The following is a 23,226-nucleotide window of genomic DNA, read 5'->3' as shown; positions in this document are numbered from 1 at the left end:
TGGATGTAGTTAGAAGCTGTGTATTCTACATACAGGATGTGACTCTTTCCACAGACAGAACCTATATAACGTAGTGGATGTAGTTAGAAGCTGTGTATTCTACATACAGGATGTGACTCTTTCCACAGACAGAACCTATATAACGTAGTGGATGTAGTTAGAAGCTGTGTATTCTACATACAGGGTGTGACTCTTTCCACAGACAGGACCTATATAAAGTAGTGGATGTAGTTAGAAGCTGTGTATTCTACACACAGGGTGTGACTCTTTCCACAGACAGGACCTATAACGTAGTGGCTGTAGTTAGAAGCTGTGTATTCTACATACAGGGTGTGACTCTTTCCACAGACAGGACCTATATAAAGTAGTGGATGTAGTTAGAAGCTGTGTATTCTACATACAGGGTGTGACTCTTTCCACAGACAGGACCTATATGAAGTAGTGGATGTAGTTAGAAGCTGTGTATTCTACACACAGGGTGTGACTCTTTCCACAGCCAGGACCTATATAACGTAGTGGATGTAGTTAGAAGCTGTGTATTTTACACACAGGGTGTGACTCTTTCCACAGACAGGACCTATATAACGTAGTGGATGTAGTTAGAAGCTGTGTATTTTACACACAGGGTGTGACTCTTTCCACAGACAGGACCTATAACGTAGTGGATGTAGTTAGAAGCTGTGTATTCTACACACAGGGTGTGACTCTTTCCACAGACAGGACCTATATAACGTAGTGGATGTAGTTAGAAGCTGTGTATTCTACACACAGGGTGTGACTCTTTCCACAGCCAGGACCTATATAACGTAGTGGATGTAGTTAGAAGCTGTGTATTCTACATACAGGGTGTGACTCTTTCCACAGACAGGACCAATAACGTAGTGGATGTAGTTAGAAGCTGTGTATTCTACACACAGGGTGTGACTCTTTCCACAGCCAGGACCTATATAACGTAGTGGATGTAGTTAGAAGCTGTGTATTCTACATACAGGGTGTGACTCTTTCCACAGACAGGACCTATAACGTAGTGGATGTAGTTAGAAGCTGTGTATTCTACATACAGGGTGTGACTCTTTCCACAGACAGGACCTATAACGTAGTGGATGTAGTTAGAAGCTGTGTATTCTACATACAGGGTGTGACTCTTTCCACAGACAGGACCTATATAAAGTAGTGGATGTAGTTAGAAGCTGTGTATTCTACATACAGGGTGTGACTCTTTCCACAGACAGGACCTATATAAAGTAGTGGATGTAGTGAGAAGCTGTGTATTCTACATACAGGGTGTGACTCTTTCCACAGACAGGACCTATATAAAGTAGTGGATGTAGTTAGAAGCTGTGTATTTTACACACAGGGTGTGACTCTTTCCACAGCCAGGACCTATATAACGTAGTGGATGTAGTTTATAGAAGCTGTGTATTCTACATACAGGGTGTGACTCTTTCCACAGACAGGACCTATAACGTAGTGGATGTAGTTAGAAGCTGTGTATTCTACATACAGGGTGTGACTCTTTCCACAGACAGGACCTATAACGTAGTGGATGTAGTTAGAAGCTGTGTATTCTACATACAGGGTGTGACTCTTTCCACAGACAGGACCTATATAACGTAGTGGCTGTAGTTAGAAGTTGTGTACTCTACATACAGGGTGTGACTCTTTCCACAGACAGGACCTATATAATGTAGTGGCTGTAGTTAGAAGCTGTGTACCATATTTGTTTTTCCTTCATTGTTGTAGTAGGCTGTTGATTTTTTCTTTTGAAATGTTTCACATTTTATCATACCAAGGCTTTTTATAGATGATTATATGGTATGGGTTTTGCTCATTGTTGAAGGCTGTTGGACGACCTATAATTGTTTATATCTTTGTCCTATGGTCTACATGGTCTAGGAATAATAGTATCATTGTTAATCATACCACAACTCCTAATTATCCTATGGTATGGGTTTTGCACATTGTTGATGGCTGTTGAACGACCTGTAATTGTTTATATCTTTGTCCTATGGTCTAGGAATTATTGTATCATTGTTAATCATACCACATCTTCTAATTATTATATGGTATGGGTTTTGCTCATTGTTGAAGGCTATTAGACGACCTGTAATTGTTTATATCTTTGTCATATGGTCTAGGATTAATTGCTTCATTGTTAATCATACCACAACTCCTTATTTTGAGATCGATTCAAGATTTGGGTTTTATAAAAAGGTCGGCATTTAAGAAAAACATAAAAATATCAAGTAACAGTTTCTTAAAACATTATCAATAATCAACTAGACCAGTCACATTAAATTCAATGATTTTTTTTTATTCTGTATGTGCCTGTCCACAGCCAGGACCTATAATGTAGTGGCTGTAGTTAGAAGCTGTGTACCATATTTGTTTTTTTTCATTGTTGTAGTAGGCTGTTGATTTTTTCTTTTGAAATGTTTCACATTTTATCATACCAAGGCTTTTTATAGATGATTATATGGTATGGGTTTTGCTCATTGTTGAAGGCTGTTGGACGACCTATAATTGTTTATATCTTTGTCCTATGGTCTAGGAATAATTGTATCATTGTTAATCATACCACATCTTCTAATTATTATATGGTATGGGTTTTGCTCATTGTTGAAGGCTATTAGACGACCTGTCATTGTTTATATCTTTGTCCTATGGTCTAGGAATAATTGTATCATTGTTAATCATACCACATCTCCTAATTATTATATGGTATGGGTTTTGCTCATTGTTGAAGGCTGTTGAAAGACCTGTAATTGTTTATATCTTTGTCCTATGGTCTAGGAATAATTGTATCATTGTTAATCATACCACATCTTCAAATTATTATATGGTATGGGTTTTGCTCATTGTTGAAGGCTGTTGAAAGACCTGTAATTGTTTATATCTTTGTCCTATGGTCTAGGAATAATTGTATCATTGTTAATCATACCACATCTCCTAATTATTATATGGTATGGGTTTTGCTCATTGTTGAAGGCTGTTGAAAGACCTGTAATTGTTTATATCTTTGTCCTATGGTCTAGGAATAATTGTATCATTGTTAATCATACCACATCTCCTAATTATTATATGGTATGGGTTTTGCTCATTGTTGAAGGCTGTTGAAAGACCTGTAATTGTTTATATCTTTGTCCTATGGTCTAGGAATAATTGTATCATTGTTCATCATACCACATCTCCTAATTATTATATGGTATGGGTTTTGCTCATTGTTGACGGCTATTAGCATTGATTAGACGACCTGTAATTGTTTATATCTTTGTCCTATGGTCTAGGAATAATTGTATCATTGTTCATCATACCACAACTCCTAATTATTATATGGTATGAGTTTTGCTCATTGTTGAAGGCTATTAGACGACCTGTAATTGTTTATATCTTTGTCCTATGGTCTAGGAATAATTGTATCATTGTTAATCATACCACATCTCCTAATTATTATATGGTATGAATTTTGCTCATTGTTGAAGGCTGTTGGACGACCTGTAATTGTTTATATCTTTGTCCTATGGTCTAGGAATAATTGTATCATTGTTAATCATACCACATCTCCTAATTATTATATGGCATGGATTTTGATCATTGTTGAAGGCTGTTGGACGACCTGTAATTGTTTATATCTTTGTCCTATGGTCTAGGAATAATTGTATCATTGTTAATCATACCACATCTTCAAATTATTATATGGCATGGATTTTGATCATTGTTGAAGGCTGTTGGACGACCTGTAATTGTTTATATCTTTGTCCTATGGTCTAGGAATAATTGTATCATTGTTAATCATACCACATCTTCAAATTTTTATATGGTATGGATTTTGATCATTGTTGAAGGCTGTTGGACGACCTGTAATTGTTTATATCTTTGTCCTATGGTCTAGGAATAATTGTATCATTGTTAATCATACCACATCTCCTAATTATTATATGGTATGGATTTTGATCATTGTTGAAGGCTGTTGGATGACCTGTAATTGTTTATATCTGTCCTGTGGTCTAGGAATAATTGTATCATTGTTAATCATACCACATCTCCTAATTATTATATGGTATGGGTTTTGCTCATTGTTGAAGGCTGTTGAACGACCTGTAATTGTTTATATCTTTGTCCTATGGTCTAGGAATAATTGTATCATTGTTAATCATACCACATCTTCTAATTATTATATGGTATGGGTTTTGCTCATTGTTGAAGGCCATTAGACGACCTGTAATTGTTTATATCTTTGTCCTATGGTCTAGGAATAATTGTATCATTGTTAATCATACCACAACTCCTTATTATTATATGGTATGAGTTTTGCTCATTGTGGAAGGCTGTTAGACGACCTGTAATTGTTTATATCTTTGTCCTATGGTCTAGGAATAATTGTATCATTGTTAATCATACCGCATCTCCTAATTATTATATGGTATGAGTTTTGCTCATTGTGGAAGGCTGTTGAACGACCTGTAATTGTTTATTTCTTTGTCCTATGGTCTAGGATTAATTGCTTCATTGTTAATCATACCACAACTCCTTATTTTGAGATCGTTTCAAGATTAAGGGTTTATAAAAAGGTCGGCATTTAAGAAACGCATAAAAAATATCAAGTAACAGTTTCTTAAAACATTATCAATAATCAACTAGACCAGTCACATTAAATTCAATGATTTTTTTTTAATTCTGTATGTGCCTGTCCACAGCCAGGACCTATAACGTAGAGGCTGTAGTTAGAAGCTGTGTATTCTACATACAGGGTGTGACTCTTTCCACAGACAGGACCTATAACGTAGTGGCTGAAGTTAGAAGCTGTGTACCATATTTGTTTTTCCTTCATTGTTGTAGTAGGCTGTTGATTTTTCTTTTGAATGTTTCACATTTTATCATACCAAGGCTTTTTATAGATGATTATATGGTATGGGTTTTGCTCATTGTTGAAGGCCTTTGGACAAACTGTAATTGTTTATATCATTATTCTTTAGTCTAGGGATACATGCATCATTGTTATTCATCACATGAACTTTCATGAACATTTTCTTTATACAATGAATTTGAATAATTTCAAACTATTGGGTAACAGAAAGAAGTTGCACAGCATAAACAACAAGAATGTGTCCTAAGTACACGGATGCCCATTCCGCATTATAATGTTCTATGTTCAGTGGACCGTGAACTGGGAGTAATCTCTAATTTGACATTAAAATTAGAAAGACCATATCATAAGGAACATGTGTACTAAGTTTCAAGTTGATTGGACTTCAAGTTCATCAAAAACTTTAACTTGAAGCAGGACAGACGGACCAACAGGTGAAAGATCAGACGAACAGACGGACCCAAAGATCAAAATACATAATGCCCATGAAAAAGGGGCATAAAAATTGCTAACATTCTACAAATCAACATTTTCAAGCTGTTCATCAAATATAAAATCATTCCCTTCCATAGAAGCCAAGAAAAAGAAATTTTCATTGTACAATGAGTGTTGTATAATTTCAAACTATCAACCAATAGGATGTGGCTGTACGACAGATGTGAAAACAGGAAGTGGATGTATGACAGATGCGAAACCAGAAAGTGGATATATTACAGATGTGAAAACAGGAAGTGGTTGTATGGCTGATGTGAAAACAGGAAGTGACTGTATGGCAGATGTGAAAAAAAGGAAGTGGCTGTATGGCAGATGTGAAAAAAAGGAAGTGGCTGTATGGCATATGTGAAAACTACTTACTGACTCTGTATTGATTTACCTTATTTTGGAGAAGCAGCAAATATTAATTTTCAAGTCTTTGGTTGAACTGTCCAGGGTTCAAACCCACCACCTCCCACACTAAAAGTTAACACAATACCACAACACCGTGAAGATCATCGAGGCAGTCTTTGTGGATTGATTTGTTTTGTTCTCTTAAAAAAAACATATATTATACAATACATACTAATAAATAAATACTGATGAATGTACTTCTGAGGTCAGCCTAATTTATAACTAACGTTGTGTCGTCATCTAAAGCATCTGTGAAAAATAACTATAAATCGTATTTACTTGTTTAAGCCCGATATATATGTAAAATTGAAGTATGACTAAAAAATATGTCATTGGTACTTGTTATGAATGTTTCTTATAAACATATCAATGTGTGCGTGTTATCTCCCTGTTTCAATAAAATAAACTTAGAGTTATAAGTTATATGGTTCGCTATTGACACCCTACGGATCCATAGAGGGTTAGTAAAATCCATAGGGGCTGAGGCCGAAGGGGGTAAGTAGTGAACCATATATACAATATAACAAGTTTATCGCACATGGGACTTTTCCTGCTGCGTTTTGTATAAAAATAAACAATGAAATACAACAACATCAATAGATGAGGTCACCATTAAAAATAGACAGACGTCATGAACCCATATGAAATTTACTAACCCCATACTATAAGTTATATGGTTCGCTACTGACCCCATACGGATCCATAGAGGGTTAGTAAAATCCATAGGGGGTGAGGCCGGAGGCCGAGTCCCCTATGAATTTTATTCACCCTCTATGAATCCGTAGGGGGTCAGTAGTTAACCGTATAACGAATTTATCGGACGCTGGACTTTTTCTGCGACGTTTTGTTGAAAAATAAACAATGAAACACAACAACATTAATAGATGACGTCGCCATTAACGCGTCATGAACCCCATATGAAACTTACTAACCCCATACGGTCTCATAGGGGGTCACCACGTGACGGCATTTAACCAATCACAACGTGATAATTCATCTGTGGTCCAATAAAGATCCATAGGGGGTCACTATGTGACGGCGTTAAACCAATCACAACGTCATAATTTACCCGTGGTGCAATAAAAAGGTATAATGTGCAATTATTTCCTTAAGTTAAAATGAATAAATCCTAAATTTAATGGCCCGCTTCATGAAAATGAAGACCTTATCATATGAGGTTATTTTTGAATCGTTGACTATATATTGACCTGTACACATCTCAATTCTTGCTTTGTTGGGTTGCTCATTGATATATATCTCACTTTATTTTTTTATAGCACAAGTTCAATGCTAATATTTGAAGACAAATAACATTGTAATGATGTTATCACATTATTTGTGTCTTGTTTACTATAAAAACATTGGTGGTATTTTGAATGTAAAAACTATATGTTGATTATCTCCCCTTATAGAGTTTGAATATTTTACATTATCTCCCCTTATAGTTTGAACATTTTATTTTATCTCTCTTTTTAAAGTTTGGACATTTTACATTATCTCCCCTGATAGAGTTTATTTTACATTATCTCCCCTTATAGAGTTTGAATATTTTACATTATCTCCCCTTATAGAGTTAAACATTTTACCTTATCTCCCCTTATAGAGTTTGAACATTTTACCTTATCTCCCCTTATAGAGTTTGAACATTTAACCTTATCTCCCCTTATAGAGTTTGAATATTTTACATTATCTCCCCTTATAGAGCTTAAATATTTTACATTATCTCCCCTTATAGAGTTTGAATATTTCACATTATCTCCCCTTATAGAGTTTAAACATTTTACCTTATCTCCCCTTATAGAGTTTGAAGATTTAACATTATCTCCCCTTACAGAGTTTGAATATTTTACACTATCGCCCCTTATAGAGTTTGAACATTTTACATTATCTCCCCTTATAGAGTTTGAACATTTCACATTATCTTCCCCTATAGAGTTTGAACATTTTACATTTGAATTCAATAGTAAATGATCCTATATAGTTTACATATATAATGTACACTTACCTATAATAAGAATTTGGCTGGACAAGGATCACGTTGACTATAATAACAACTTGACTGGACAAGGATCTAATAAATACAAATAATAGATGTTCAAACTAAAAATATGGCTAAAAAAGAAAAAGAAAAACAACAGTACACAAAACACAAAATTAAAGACTGAGCAACAGGAAACCCATCAACAGTTTGGGGTTATCTCAGGTGCTCCACATGTGGCACTTGTGTTGCTTATTAATAAGTACACACTCAGTGATAGTTCTAATTTAAAGATAGTTTTCAATGGTTGAATACAATGTTGACCTCTTTCATTGAATGGTTGCTGTCTCATTGACATTAACATCCAATCTGTCATTCCTACACCACAAGTGACTTCTTAAAAATTCTTACTCTTTAAGTAACTCACATTGTAATGATTGTAATGTTTTGTTTAGTTTTCACTAACAAATGCACTTCATCTTGTTTAAATTATATCATGTTATTTCTTGTTTCCAATTTATTTAACAAAAGTAGATGAGTGCAAAATGTTAATCCTGTTTAAAAGAATAAAAAAAAAGAAGCACTGGTGTAATGCTACTTAGAATGAACCAGCTAGCTCTTGATTATCTCCCCCTTAAGAATTTTAACATTTACAATTGAAATATATTTCTGAATTTCATTCGATAAAATAAATAACTTAACGATCCAATACAATTTGACTATAATATTCACTTACCTTTACTAAGTAATAAATTGACTGGACTTGAATCAAATAAAACGAACAGTAGATCTTTAAACTGAAAATATAAAATAGCTCAATTTCAGTTCTTCACATTTATATAAATATCAGTTGAACCATTTCTGAATATGTATACTTGTGACAAGTAACTTGTCATGAATGAAAAAGAAGAGGTTTAACCTACCATAGTACCATAAATAGCTCAGTGTAAGAGTTTTAGGACAAATTCATAATAGCATGAAGGCCTGTTATTAGCAAGGCTGTCTAAAGGTAGTTATTTTTGTGTCACGTCACTGTATTATTAGACAGGCTCTGTCTAATAGGAGTTATTTTTGTGTCATGTCACTTTTACTGGTATTATGGTACGAATACAGGTTTTTGTCATACATGTAGCTAATCCGCTTCAAAAATAAACAATTTAGACAAGTGATTTGGAAATGGAATATGACGCTTTTAATGCAATTAATGCAATAAATGGATGGAACATGAACTACAGGCAATATTAATCACGTTCTAATGAAGTTATAAACTTATTTTGCTGATAATCAGAATGTTTCATGTATGCTCTCAAGCAACAAGTATTGGAAGTGAATGAAAATACTTCATACAAAGTTGTTTGTTTGAAATATACATGAAGCATACAACCAATCTATAAAGTCTATGCTTTCACCTCTTTTCTAAAGAAATAAATCATTTAAGACTTTGAAGTACATTACTTAACTAGAGGCTCTCAAGAGCCATTATCGCTCACCTGATTCTACTTGGGTTTTTGAAATCATATGAAAAAATATAAAATTTGGCTAAAAGTGACAACACAACCTCATTGATAAGGAAAGGAACATGTTTAATTTCATTCAAAAGTCCCCCACTGGCGGCCATCTTGGATGGCGGATCGGCTACAAAGTAACAACACTTGTCAGCACCTCATAAGGAACATTCATGCCATGTTTGGTTTTATTCCATTCAGTGGTTCTCTAAAAGAAGTCATTTGTATGCATTTCCCATAGGGTCCTATGTTAAACTAAGTCCCCTGCTGGCAGCCATCTTAGATGATGGATCTGCTACAAAGTAACAACACTTGGTCAGCACCTCATAAGGAACATTCATGCAATGTTTAGTTTTATTCCATTCAGTGGTTCTCTAAAAGAAGTCATTTGTATGCATTTCCAATAGGGTCCTATGTTAAACTAAGTCCCTGCTGGCGGCCATCTTGGATAATGGATCGGCAACAAAGTAACAACACTTGGTCAGCACCACATTAGGAACATTCATGCCATGTTTGATTTCATTCCATTCAGTGGTTCTCTAAAAGAAGTCATTTGTATGCATTTCCCATAGGGTCCTATGTTAAACTAAGTCCCATGCTGGCGGCCATCTTGGATGATGGATGGGCTACAAAGAAACAACACATGGTCAGCACGGCATAAGGAACATTCATGCAATGTTTGGTTTCATTCCATTCAGTTGTTCTCTAAAAGAAGTCATTTGTATGCATTTCCCATAGGGTCCTATGTTAAACTAAGTCCCCCGCTGGCGTCCATCTTGGATAATGGATCGGCTACAAAGTAACAACACTTGGTCAGCACCACATTAGGAACATTCATGCCATGTTTGATTTCATTCCATTCAGTGGTTCTCTAAAAGAAGTCATTTGTATGCATTTCCCATAGGGTCCTATGTTAAACTAAGTCCCCCGCTGGCGGCCATCTTGGATGATGGATTGGCTACAAAGTAACAACACTTGGTCAGCACTCCATAAGGAACATTCATGCTATGTTTGGTTTCATTCCATTTAGTGGTTCTCTAGAAGAAGTCATTTGTATGCATTTCCCATAGGGTCCTATGTTAAACTAAGTCCCCCGCTGGCGGCCATCTTGGATGATGGATCGGCTACAAAGTAACAACACTTGGTCAGCACTCCATAAGGAACATTCATGCTATGTTTGGTTTCATTCCATTTAGTGGTTCTCTAGAAGAAGTCATTTGTATGCATTTCCCATAGGGTCCTATGTTAAACTAAGTCCCCCGCTGGCGGCCATCTTGGATGATGGATCGGCTACAAAGTAACAACACTTGGTCAGCACCCCATAAGGAACATTCATGCTATGTTTGGTTTTATTCCATTCAGTGGTTCTCTAAAAGAAGTCATTTGTATGCATTTCCAATAGGGTCCTATGTTAAACTAAGTTCCCGGCTGGCGGCCATCTTGGATGATGGATCGGCAACAAAGTAACAACACTTGGTCAGCACCTCATAAGGAACATTCATGCCATGTTTGGTTTCATTCCATTCAGTGGTTCTCTAGAGGAAGTCATTTGTATGCATTTCCCATAGGGTCCTATGTTAAACTAAGTCCCCCGCTGGCGGCATCTTGGATGATGGATCGGCAACAAAGTAACAACACTTGGTCAGCACCTCATAAGGAACATTCATGCCATGTTTGGTTTCATTCAATTCAGTGGTTCTCTTAAAGAAGTCATTTGTATGCATTTCCCATAGGGTCCTATGTTAAACTAAGTCCCCTGCTGGCGGCCATCTTGGATGATGGATCGGCTACAAAGTAACAACACTTGGTCAGCACCCCATAAGGAACATTCATGCTATGTTTTGTTTTATTCCATTCAGTGGTTCTCTAAAAGAAGTCATTTGTATGAATTTCCCATAGGGTCCTATGTTAAACTAAGTCCCCCGCTGGCGGCCATCTTGGATGATGGATCGGCTACAAAGTAACAACACTTGGTCAGCACCTCATAAGGAACATTCATGCCATGTTTGGTTCCATTCCATTCAGTGGTTCTCTAGAAGAAGTTCAAAATGTAAATTGTTAACGACGACGACGACGGACGACGACGACGACGGACGACGGACGCCAAGTGGTGAGAAAAGCTCACTTGGCCCTTCGGGCCAGGTGAGCTAAAAATGAAAAATTGTTGTTTCATCAACTTGGTAAAAATGAAAAATTGCTGATGACAAAAGCGACAGAAAGCGATATTGTGAAAGGGCGACTGGATATCACTTTTGACGGTTGGCCAAAGCTAAGTGATAGACATGAAAGCGTTTTCTTATCCCCAGTCGCATGCTAGCGCGAGACCTGCTATATATGTAGATGAAGCAGACAAATCTTGGTTTCAACACATTGATTCAGAAAAGATTTTAAAGAAAAGTTTACAGAAAACAGATGGACAGACACAAAGTCATGTCAAAAGTTTACCTAAACATGTAAAAAGAGAAATAATATTTCAGTTTCAATAAGGGGATAATAGGGTCCGACCGTACATGTACGTACTTAATTGAAATAAAAACTTTATATATATTTAAATCAATTATTTAAAAAATTCACGCTAATTAAATCTGTTAATCTCTTGTATTTAGCATGTCGATCAGTACTACATTAATCATGTTAATTGAATTATGATCACTGAAGTTGAAGATATTGGAAATAAACATAATGTGGGAGGACAATTGTTTTAGAATATTTAGCAACTTTACAATAAAACTCAAATGCAAATGTAAAAAATAAAATGTTACTTGTGGTAGCAAGTGTCACCTTGGGCGAGAGAACCAAAATAGGATTCAAATATACAATTAAACAGTGATTACTTATGAAGATAAATAAATTTTAAAAAAATATACAGAATTTCTTGTTTTGATGTCTTTTAATGTTATGGGTTAGGTCCATTTTTTTTTATTACAAACATATAATTCTTTAAAACTTGGTTGATTTTAATTAAATGACTAGCCTCGACTTTAAAAAAGTAAGAAGGAAATCCATTGAATAAATAATTCACGTTTAAATGAATCCAACCATAAGGTTGATGTCCATTAAAGTCGTTAAACTCCCCATTCAGGCCCGAGTTGTGGCTTCAGATATATTATTTTCCCGTCTAGATGAATGGAATTAAATAAATTTTATTTCTTACAAGTTTTTTAATTTGAAGTTTATTGAAAAGTGAAAAATATAAATAAAACTACAAACTTTGTAATTTCTGGTCCGTCCAAGTTTACGTAAACATTACGTTTTAAACAAGTGATGATTAAACATAATTTATTCAATGAAAATTCGAAAATCTTATTTCATGTAGGAGAAAATTTTCAAATTTTATTTGAGACAATTATTTAAAAAAAATATGAGGGACAAAAATTGAAAAAATACTTTAAAACATGAGTAAACTATTTCTAATTTTATCTACATGTATGAAACCACCCCCAGTGAAAAATGTTAATTTTCCGTCTATTTTCCGATTTTAAAACGACCTTGAGAGGTGAACACTGACAAGACTGTGTTTTTTTGTCATTCAAGTATTACCCTATAGTTACAGTAGTCCATTCATGCTAGCTGGGAGTATATTGGACTTCAGTGTCTTGCTTGGGAATTATTATTGTCAAGTCAGGTCTGCCTAAATGTCCGTTTTTATGGATTTTTGACAAAACGGTGACCTAGATTTTACAGACTCGATTCCTATTGGCCATATCATACCTCGTTGTGTTCCTATACCACCTATGCATGCATATATGATAATAGTTTTTACCAACAGTCACTTCCAGTTACGTAGTGGCCATCAAAAGATGCCCACCCCCACCTGATTTTGGCTACTTTTCATGTTTTTCCGATTTTGAACTCTTAAACGGCTTTCAAAGTGCCAAATTTTCATGAACAGACATCTGAGAAGAGTTGATGGACCATGAACTGCTTGGTTGAAGTCCCTGCTATCATGACAGTTCAGTTGGGGCAGTTCAAAAAAAGTATGGAGGGTCATACGGGCCATCAAATAATGGTTGTCGCCATCACGCCTACAGGCGGGATTGGGGGTTAAAGGGTTAAATTTGAAGGAGTGAAAAAAAAAATTGCTATTTAAAATTTGCCCTGTATATTTTCAGGTCCATTCTGGTCTTTAGTGTTACCATTATCAGTATTCGAATTAACTATAGTTTTAAAAGCTTCTAAATACACACAAATGAAATCGTTCAAATGTGCATAGGTTGGTTTTTTTTAAAATAAATATGGGTAAAATATCATTCCGTAACATGAATATTGCACTGAAACGTTTAATTGGAGTATATTTTAGGTATATATGGGTATATTGGGCACTGATATTGGGGTAAAAAGTCATTTTGTGATCGTAAGCGGCTGGTCAACATGAACAAAACAAGTTACGAGGAAAAAAGTGTTTTAAAATTAAATATATTTATAAAATAAAGTATTGTTGGTGTTAAAATAACATGTAAATGCCTAAAATGATATTATTATTCAAAAATATTATGTTGAAACTGGTTTTTTTTTATATTGGGGTAAAATGTCGCACCCCATGGGATCAACTTTATCAAAATGTACCACGTCCGTCCTGGGACCATTATACTAACATAGTTAGCATAATAGTCACATGTCCGTCTTATATCTTAATTGGATTATCTGTGTTCTCACAATACCTTGTTATATCTTTGAGTAGGTTTTACCAAAATCGTAAGTTTTACACTTTCTTTCACAGGAAACATATTTTGGTCAGGGGCGCGAAACGGGTGCGCATAATATACAACTCGTTTCAGGAGTTGTTTCTCCGGAAAATCTTAAGTCAGATAAGTTTTTTTTTCGCGCGGATGCCGGAACCAATCACATTCAGTTTTGAATCCGGTTTCTTAACTGGAAGAAGAAGAGGTTGCAGCAAGAAACATCTACTAAATATCTTGGCTTAACAATAAAAACTGATTTGAAATTTAACAAACACATAATGATAACATCACAGCAAATGCAACTAAACAACTGAATTTTATCAAAAGAAACCTTAAAGTCAGCTCGCAGTCAGTTAAAGAAAAGGCCTATATCTCACTTGTGAGACCAAAGCTAGAGTATGGTAGCTGCATCTGGGACCCACATACAAAATTTCAAAAATCACAAATAGAAATGGTCCAAAGACGTGCAGCCAGGTATATATGTAATCGATATCATAACACCAGCTCTGTGACAAACATGCTTAACCATCTTAACTGGCCAACACTTGAACTTAGAAGAATAAGGCTTATATTTTTCTTTAAAATTATACACCACCAAGTAGCAATATACCCCCACGAACCTGTTAATACCATCAGACACTCACAGTCACTCATTCAGGCACATACAGGCAAAAAAAGACTAATCAGTATAATTTTTCATTCTATCCTAGGACAATCGTCCAATGGAACCTTTTACCAGTTACTGCTGTCCAATGCACCACAGTTGAAGAATTCAGAGAACAGATTCCTATATCTGTTCTCAACCAATACTACACCATGTAATGTAACACCTTGTAAATAGTTTTATCTTATATGTACAGTGATCAATCATGAAAATCAAAAACAAGTTATTATTTCTTTATTTAATTTTTTGATGTAAATATAAAATTGTAAATTTTACCCACGCATGCACGGCATATAGTCATCTATATTATGATGGAGTGCGGAAACTAAAACGGAAGAGAAGAAGTTGCAGTGGCGGACCCAGGCCTGAGGGGACGTCTAGAGCGTACAATCTCTCCCCTTTTGATCGAAAAACAAAATTCTCATGCTACTCACAATTTATATGATGTTGTTGTGAAAGTACAATTTACACGACGTAACGTCATATTTATTCCCGTACTTTCACTTTCCCATTGTTGACGTCAACTTCCGCCGAGCAATTGTTTATATGGTTTTAAAGAGAGAAGTTGGTATACATCTCGAAGAATAAGAAGATTGATATTTGACTTGATATATATTTTATAAAAGGTAAACAGCATACATTTTACACACTGTATTATTTTACTGATCTCCGCATCAGGTTATAAATATATAATTGCCCTATTTATAGATCATAGTTTCCCCTGTTAAATATAGCGCGATCGGCAATTCAAACACATTAACGTTGGTTGTTCATTTGTTATTATTTATTCGCGTATTCCATTATTCCTGTGTGAATAAACTGTGTTGTATATTTATTGTGTATTATAATAAAGTATTGTATTTTTACATGTTGTTTGCATATAAACGTAACTGCCGTATAAAGTTGTGGTAATTGTTTAATGAGACAAATACTTGTTGTGAACCCCATGTATGATTTTACCCGCTCGGACGTTTGTTCTATAAATAAGTAAGTTCACAACAACTGGTGGCAGCAGTGGGATTAATTTAAAATTCGTGTTATTTAAAGATTGCAAAACTTTTCAAAGCAGTTTTTAGCTTTTGGTTTTGTTTTCTTCGTTCGGAAACTTATCGTGATATTTTACCGAATTTAAAACTTTTTAAAGCTGTGTTAGCTTTTGGTTTTAAGTTCCGCCGTGATCCTAAATTTCTAGACTTTGTAGGGCATATTTTGCTTTGGTCTATGAAATTTGTCCTTTTGTCCCGCGTTTCCCGCGTATCAAAACTTTTCAAAGCATTCATTGGCTTTTGGTTTTGACCCTTTCCCCTTTACTTCGCGTTATTTTGATTTCAAAACTTTTCAAAGCGTATTTTGCTTTTGGTTTTGAAATATCGTATTCGTGTTATTTAAATTTCGGAACTTTTCAAAGCAGTGTTTGCTTTTGGTTTTGAAATATCGTGTTCCGCTGATTTGTAAGGGTTTCAAAACTTTTCAAAGCGTATTTTGCTTTTGGTTTTGAAATATCGTGTTCCGTTGATTTGTAAGGGTTTCAAAACTTTTCAAAGCGTATTTAGCTTTTGGTTTTGAAATTTAACTGTAGGGCTAGCATTACTTCTAGACTTTTTATAGCTGATTTAGCTATTGGTTTTGAAGGTGTGTTTTTTTTTTTATATGATCGTTTTCGGTATTTCAATAAATATTTCAAATCGATTCAAGGTTTTGTTAGCTTTTAGGTTTGAAATTATTCAGACGCGAATAATATTGAGTAAACCGTGGTTTAAGTATCGTGTTTACATATATATATAATTTCGATTTTCTTGCAATATTTATATTAAAATAAGAATGATGCTCAGAAGTCGTCTGTTACCTACAGTTCAAAGAACTAAAAATTTATATGAACCAAGAAGTTGTTTAGGTTCAGTATCGGATTCACACATATTGAATAAAAATCGAGAAAACGTACCACAAAATTCAGCAACAAATGAAGTTGAAACAATGACCCGTGTTTCTGGAGGTAATACACCAATTTTCACTGATGAAAGTACCATACCAAGACATAATGATAGTTATAATCAAGAAGAAATAACCACAATGAGTTAAGGGGATACAATTCCTAGATGGAAAATGAACAGAGAGGCTCATCAAAGTACCTTACATACTGACAATAGGCGACCAAACAATCAAAGTACAGAGAATACTGTTCCATCTGAAAATAGAGAAACGTATCAAAGAACTTGGAGTACTGGTCACTCAGATAACACAGATGCATATCAAAGTGCATGGAATACTGATCATTCGGATATGAGGGAAAATCCAAGTACTTGGAGTACTGATCACTCTGAACGACGGGAATTAAACAGAACATCTGGTCAAAGCAATAGAGAACATCAAAGCACTCACAGTTCTGTTGAAAGGGAGAGGTGTGAAATGAATAGACATGAACAGCAGAAAATGGACTATTCTGAAGTGGGCAGATATCAGTATGTTGATACTTATCCTGATCATAGACAGTCGTCATCTCAAAATTCTGATAGTACGCATCATGAAAGATTTATGGGGTACCCAGAGACTTCCACAAGACATTCAGAATTACTTAGAAATATGCCTGATTATACACATACCAACAGTAATTATGCTGAACCTCAGACATATTTTCCGTCAGAATCTATACAACCAGTTAGAAGAACAGAATATCCAAGAGCAACTGCTGATAATATGTACTCGAGATATAATAGACCTCGTTGTCCAGAAAATGCATATTCCAAGGTATCAAATATGAGTCGTATGTCATCAAATGAACCACAACATAGACTTCCTTTTTATAATGGCAAAACTGAATGGGAATCATTTTGGTGTCAATTCCAGATCATTTCAAGAAGCTACGCTTGGGACAATCAGAAGCAAGCAACACAGCTGTTATTATGTTTGCAAAATGAAGCTTTAAACTTTGCTTCAAGGCTCCCACATGCAGTACAGACAGATATTTTTAGTTTGTTTGTTGAGTTGAGGAAGAGGTTCGGTGACAATATTTTACCATCAACACACAGAGCAGCGCTTCAAGATCTTAATAAGCAGAACAAAGAAAGCCTACAAGAATTTGCTTATAGAGTTGTAAACCTGATAAGTAAAGCTTACCCAGAAATTAAAGGGACTCAGCTATTCGAAGAATTGACTGTTGAACATTTCCTTTATGGTCTTAATGATGAAAATATGACGTATGATGTTATAAGCAAGCAGCCAAAATCTATTGATGAAGCTTTGAATATGGTCATGTGGCATGAGAGCTGTAGATCTAGGAGTGGTAAGAACCGCAAATCTTCAATACGAGAAGTACAGTTCGATAGCCAGTGTGAAGAAAACGATATCAGAAGGTTACACCAAAAACAATACGTAACTGAAGAAGACTTAACCAGTTTGGCAGAGAACTCAAAGATTCGATTATTGAGGGAATGGCTAATTTAAATTAAAAAATGCCTAGTTTGCCAAGTACTAACAGTAATAATTACCAGCAGTCCAATTATGCAAAGAAACCGGAGAGTAATAACAATAGGTGTTATAATTGCAATGACATTGGTCATTACAGACGTAATTGTCCATCAAAACAAGATAAATGGGAACCAAAGAGAAAAAGCCATTATGGAGAAAACCAACAAAGAGATGCATATGCACCAGTCAAAACACCTTTCGATCCTTTAAACTAGAAAGGGCTGTGCCTGTAGGCCAAGCCATAGCCCCAAAAAGTAATGAAGTAATTATTGAGAAAAGACAACAATCTATTCCAAGGAAGGAGATTGAAACTACTGAAGGTTTAGGCCCTTCAAGCAGTGATGTTAAAATTATCAGTAAGAAATCAGACCAATGTAGCAAGAATGAACATATTGAAAAACCAGTTTTGTCCAGAGTTGATGCTGTGAATCAGTATATATATAGAGATGATATTATTAAGAAAACTAGTGCTTTAACTTCCGGAATTTTACCAGAGAAACACTTTGAAGACAACGAATCTTCTGATGATAGTGTTGATGGAGGAATTAGTTTATGTATTAACAGAGTTGAATCAGCAGTTATTCAAACGTCTGTTAGAATAAATGATTATGAGTTAAAAGCGGTAATTGACACAGGTGCTGAGGTCACTGTGCTCAGTGAAAAGGTTTATAGGAATCTTGCAAAAGAACATCATCTTGAGTTGAAGACAGCAACGCGTGGATTGTTATTAGCTGAAGAGGGGAAAAAGATGTCAGCAACTGGTATTACAGAGATAGAAATGAGTTTAGGGTCACTGCGTTTTACTTGGCCAGTATACGTAGCACCCTTGAATGACGATTTGCTTCTTGGTTGTGATATTATTGATGAAATGGACATCACGTAAAATACAAAACGTGGATTTCAAATAAAAGACATTTGGTATCCATGTGAAGTGAAGAGAAGAGAAAGCATCAGACTGTTGAAGTACAACAGTGGACAAAGGGCGGATGCGAACCAGAAAGGTGGATCTTTGAAAGAAGAGGGGAACAGTTATCAAAGAAGTGATAAAGGCAGAGCCAGAGGTGGTAATGGACATTACAACAGAGGCAGTGATAGACAATGCAATCAATGGAGTAACCAAGGCAATTATAGTGGACAGTACAACAGAGTTAATGACAGACAATTTAATCAAGAGAATAACCGAGACAATTATAGACAAGAAAACATACAACATAATCAAGAAGAGAGACCACAAAGAAGTGATTTAGATAAAACTCTAAACAACCAGAAACCAAATGTAAAACACCGGGGTGAAAGACCTAAAGACAAAAACCATGATGATCGTATGAGAGATTCTAGTCCAGACAGGCAAGAGAAATTGAGACCAAAAGACAAAAATGATGAGGACCATACCAGGGATCCAAGTATAGATAAAAGCCTACCTAAACACTGCATACAGTATACTGTTGGTTCTTCTACTGATGCTGCATCAAAAGATCAGTCAAATGAAGTACAAAGAAAAACCGTCGAAGGTCCCAAGGATATAAACCAACAAGGTCTTGATAATCAAAATATGGAACGGGATGCGCAACAAGACCAAGGTCAAGTTTTGTTCAATACAAACCAACGTGAACAAGATTACAGACCTCAACACTACAACAGAGGAAAAGTTCAACAACGACAAGGGTTAAATAAAAAATGGAACAACTCTCTAAGTCAAGTGAGAGCTCCGAAGAATCATAGGTACAACAAAAGACCGTATGACTATCACAATCAAGACAGAGGTCAACAACATCAGAGTAATGATGATAGAAGAGATATTTATGGCAGAGGTCAACGGTATCAAAGTTTTTCTGACAACAATGATAGTTACCAGCAAGATCAAGGATACAATAGAAGAGACAGGAGACAGCAAAGATCATGGGGAGAAAAGTCAGACATCCATCTATCAAAGGCACTATCATTTATTTTAAGACATAATGCAGAAAGACAGGGATATAAAATGATGCCAGGAGGTTTTATTTATGTTGATGAAATTCTAAAAAGGCAAAGCAATCTACGGGATTATAACCATGAAGATGTAAAACTAGTTGTGGAAACAAACGGCAAGAAGAGATTTTATATGGAGCCAGATAGGGAAACTGGAAAAATGAAAATCAGAGCAAACCAAGGACATAGTATTGACGTAGAGGATCTTGAATTAAAACCATTATTAAATGCCAATGAAGTTTCTATGGTTGTCCATGGAACCTACTATCATTCTTGGGAGAAGATCAAACACACAGGGTTAAGCAGAATGGGTAGAAACCATATCCACTTCGCGACAGGAGAACTAGGAGAAAATGGAGTCATAAGTGGCATCAGACAATCCTGTGAAGTAATGATATTTATAAATTTAGAGACAGCCTTAGCAGATGGGTTTAAGTTTTTCCGGTCAGCCAATAATGTAATACTTTGTGCTGGAAATGAAGATGGAGTTATTCCACCTCAATACTTTGTACATGTACTTGCCATGAGACGACAACCAGAAGAGGAAATACCCTTACCATTGTCACAGAAGAAGAGAAAACTGGAAAAAGAAAATAGGAAGATACAAAGTGTGGTGTTTTTTCCGTACAAGTCACCTGTTGATAAACTGTATAAATAAATTTGACAATGTTTGAACAATATATATTTATATGTTGATGATTTATTGCTTTATGATTTAAATGTGTTGATATTGCTATGTTTTAATTGTTATGAATATGCATTTACAGAAGAGGTGATTTTTGAAATTTAGAAATTATGCATATTGTTTATTTTTCATGTCGTTATTGTTGATGTTGTTTTTTTTTAACTGTAAATAAGGTACATATAGGTAATGTTTTAATTTCGAGGGCGAAATGATTTTTTGAAAAGGGGGGGCAGTGTTGTGAAAGTACAATTTACACGACGTAACGTCATATTTATTCCCGTACTTTCACTTTCCCATTGTTGACGTCAACTTCCGCCGAGCAATTGTTTATATGGTTTTAAAGAGAGAAGTTGGTATACATCTCGAAGAATAAGAAGATTGATATTTGACTTGATATATATTTTATAAAAGGTAAACAGCATACATTTTACACACTGTATTATTTTACTGATCTCCGCATCAGGTTATAAATATATAATTGCCCTATTTATAGATCATAGTTTCCCCTGTTAAATATAGCGCGATCGGCAATTCAAACACATTAACGTTGGTTGTTCATTTGTTATTATTTATTCGCGTATTCCTGTGTGAATAAACTGTGTTGTATATTTATTGTGTATTATAATAAAGTATTGTATTTTTACATGTTGTTTGCATATAAACGTAACTGCCGTATAAAGTTGTGGTAATTGTTTAATGAGACAAATACTTGTTGTGAACCCCATGTATGATTTTACCCGCTCGGACGTTTGTTCTATAAATAAGTAAGTTCACAACAGATGTTTAGGGTTACACGCAAACTTTGAAAGGAAATAAACATGATAAATCAATAATCTGTGTCTAGTTCACCTGACTGGATCAGTTTTAAATGTTAGTATTGTATAGTCAATGATACCTGTGCGTGTACAATCAATAAGGACGTTATGCTTACTTCTTTGTTAGATGGACCTTTAAATAGATTTATCTTTGTTAGCTTCCTATTGAAAGAATACTTGTAGCTATTACAAATTACAAATCATTGGGACGGTAACCAAAGACGATTGAAAAACCTGTTAGACAAGTTTATAAATAAATTTCTTTAACGAATAAATATGTGCAATTTACACCAAAAGATTGTATTAAGATTAGTCCATCTTTTCTATTTGGTTTACTATTAATTGAGTTAAATAACTTTAAGTTAGTAAAATAATGACTTGAAACGTTGTCCTACTGGCAAATTAGTCTTGGCAATAGTCTTTGATCCTATTACATATTTATTTTTGTATACCAAGGAAACAGATATGGGACACAAGTACAAGGAAGTATTCCCTTACGACCAGATTTAAACAGGGGCGGATCCAGCCATTTTAAAATTACAATGGGAGGGGGTCCAACTATATGTCCCCATTCAAATGTATTGATCGTCCAAAAAAAGAAGAGGGGTTCCAACCCCCGGAACCCTCCCCAGGATCCGCTGAGCATTACAAGGAAGTGTGGCCTGTACGATCAGAAACATGTAGCAATGTTTAATTACTTAAAGAAAGTTGATCAAAAGAGTAGGCTAACTTGTTACAAGTGCCATATACCAATACAATTTTTTTTTTAATTTCCGAATGAGATCCCCAAAGGGAATGCCTATATGTGTAAAATATGATACCTTTCACCAGTGGCTGATCCAGGACTTTCAAAAATGGACGGGGGCCAGAGGGGCACATTAAAAAAAAACCAGGGAACCCGACAGTTAAAAGCCTGAGAAATGCACATAAAACCCAATGTTCGGCCATAGGGTGCCTCCTTGGTACGCCCCATTTTTATTAATCAGTACAAACAGAGCCTATGATATTCTTGTAAAAAGTTTAAATCGTGTAACAGACAAGTGTAGATTATAAGATACTTAAATTACTATCTAAAATATATTATCAGAAATAATTAAAATTACCTTTAAAAAACAATTGTTCACTTGGTTAAAATGAATTTCCACTTTCGATTCATATGTAAACACACAGCCATAATCGACTGTCGACAAGTCATTTTTACATACGGGTATCTAGAATGTAATGCAATACCATTCAATGCAATACAATAAACAAATATATATTTATTTGAACCACTTAAAAATGCCGTTAAGTGATTATAATTGAACATACATGCAGCAGATGATATTACAATATTTCATTCATAAAAGAAAAGGAGATTATATATTTTAGCAGAGACATATATGTCTCTGATTTTAGCAAGTCCCATAGCCATTAATTTTTTAAAAAAAAGGGGGGGATTCTGCGGTAACCGATCAAAAACATGCATTTCTGACAATTTATTGCACATAATGCTGAGTCATAACTATGAACATCTCAAGGATTGACAATGTTGACTGGGGCGCATGGAAATATGGTCACCTGGACTTCTCCCGTTCCGGTGTCATATATAGCCATTCTTCCCCCATGCCAATTTTTCCGGGGGGGGGGAACTGGATTGATCCAATCCCCCCCGGAAAAATTGGCATGATCCAACTTTCCCCCCTCAGCGTGATGAGGGGCGGGAAACC

The 23,226-nt window shown here is 35.2% G+C and overlaps 1 protein-coding gene and 1 long non-coding RNA gene across 2 annotated transcripts in view; one reads left to right on the top strand and one right to left on the bottom strand.

Moving 5' to 3' along the window:
• The window catches only part of LOC139499011 (uncharacterized), a 29,036-nt gene extending 6,288 nt beyond the window's left edge, over positions 1-22,748 (bottom strand). Inside the window, exons 1-4 of the long non-coding RNA XR_011658073.1 lie at positions 22,621-22,748; positions 8,470-8,530; positions 7,761-7,826; positions 5,742-5,895 (exon numbers count right to left, since the gene is read on the bottom strand). This is a non-coding gene — a long non-coding RNA (uncharacterized lncRNA). The remainder of the gene's footprint in view (positions 1-5,741; positions 5,896-7,760; positions 7,827-8,469; positions 8,531-22,620) is intronic.
• Positions 18,838-21,073, top strand: LOC139498047 (tRNA 2'-phosphotransferase 1-like). The gene has a single exon (XM_071286352.1). The coding sequence runs from the start codon at positions 19,374-19,376 to the stop codon at positions 20,673-20,675; it is 1,302 nt and encodes a 433-aa protein (XP_071142453.1). The 5' UTR covers positions 18,838-19,373; the 3' UTR covers positions 20,676-21,073.
• Positions 22,749-23,226: the final 478 nt, after the last annotated feature.

This window comes from Mytilus edulis, chromosome 12, assembly GCF_963676685.1.
Source record: "Mytilus edulis chromosome 12, xbMytEdul2.2, whole genome shotgun sequence".
Classification (NCBI taxonomy): domain Eukaryota; kingdom Metazoa; phylum Mollusca; class Bivalvia; order Mytilida; family Mytilidae; genus Mytilus; species Mytilus edulis.
This window is presented reverse-complemented; position numbering and strand designations above follow the sequence as displayed.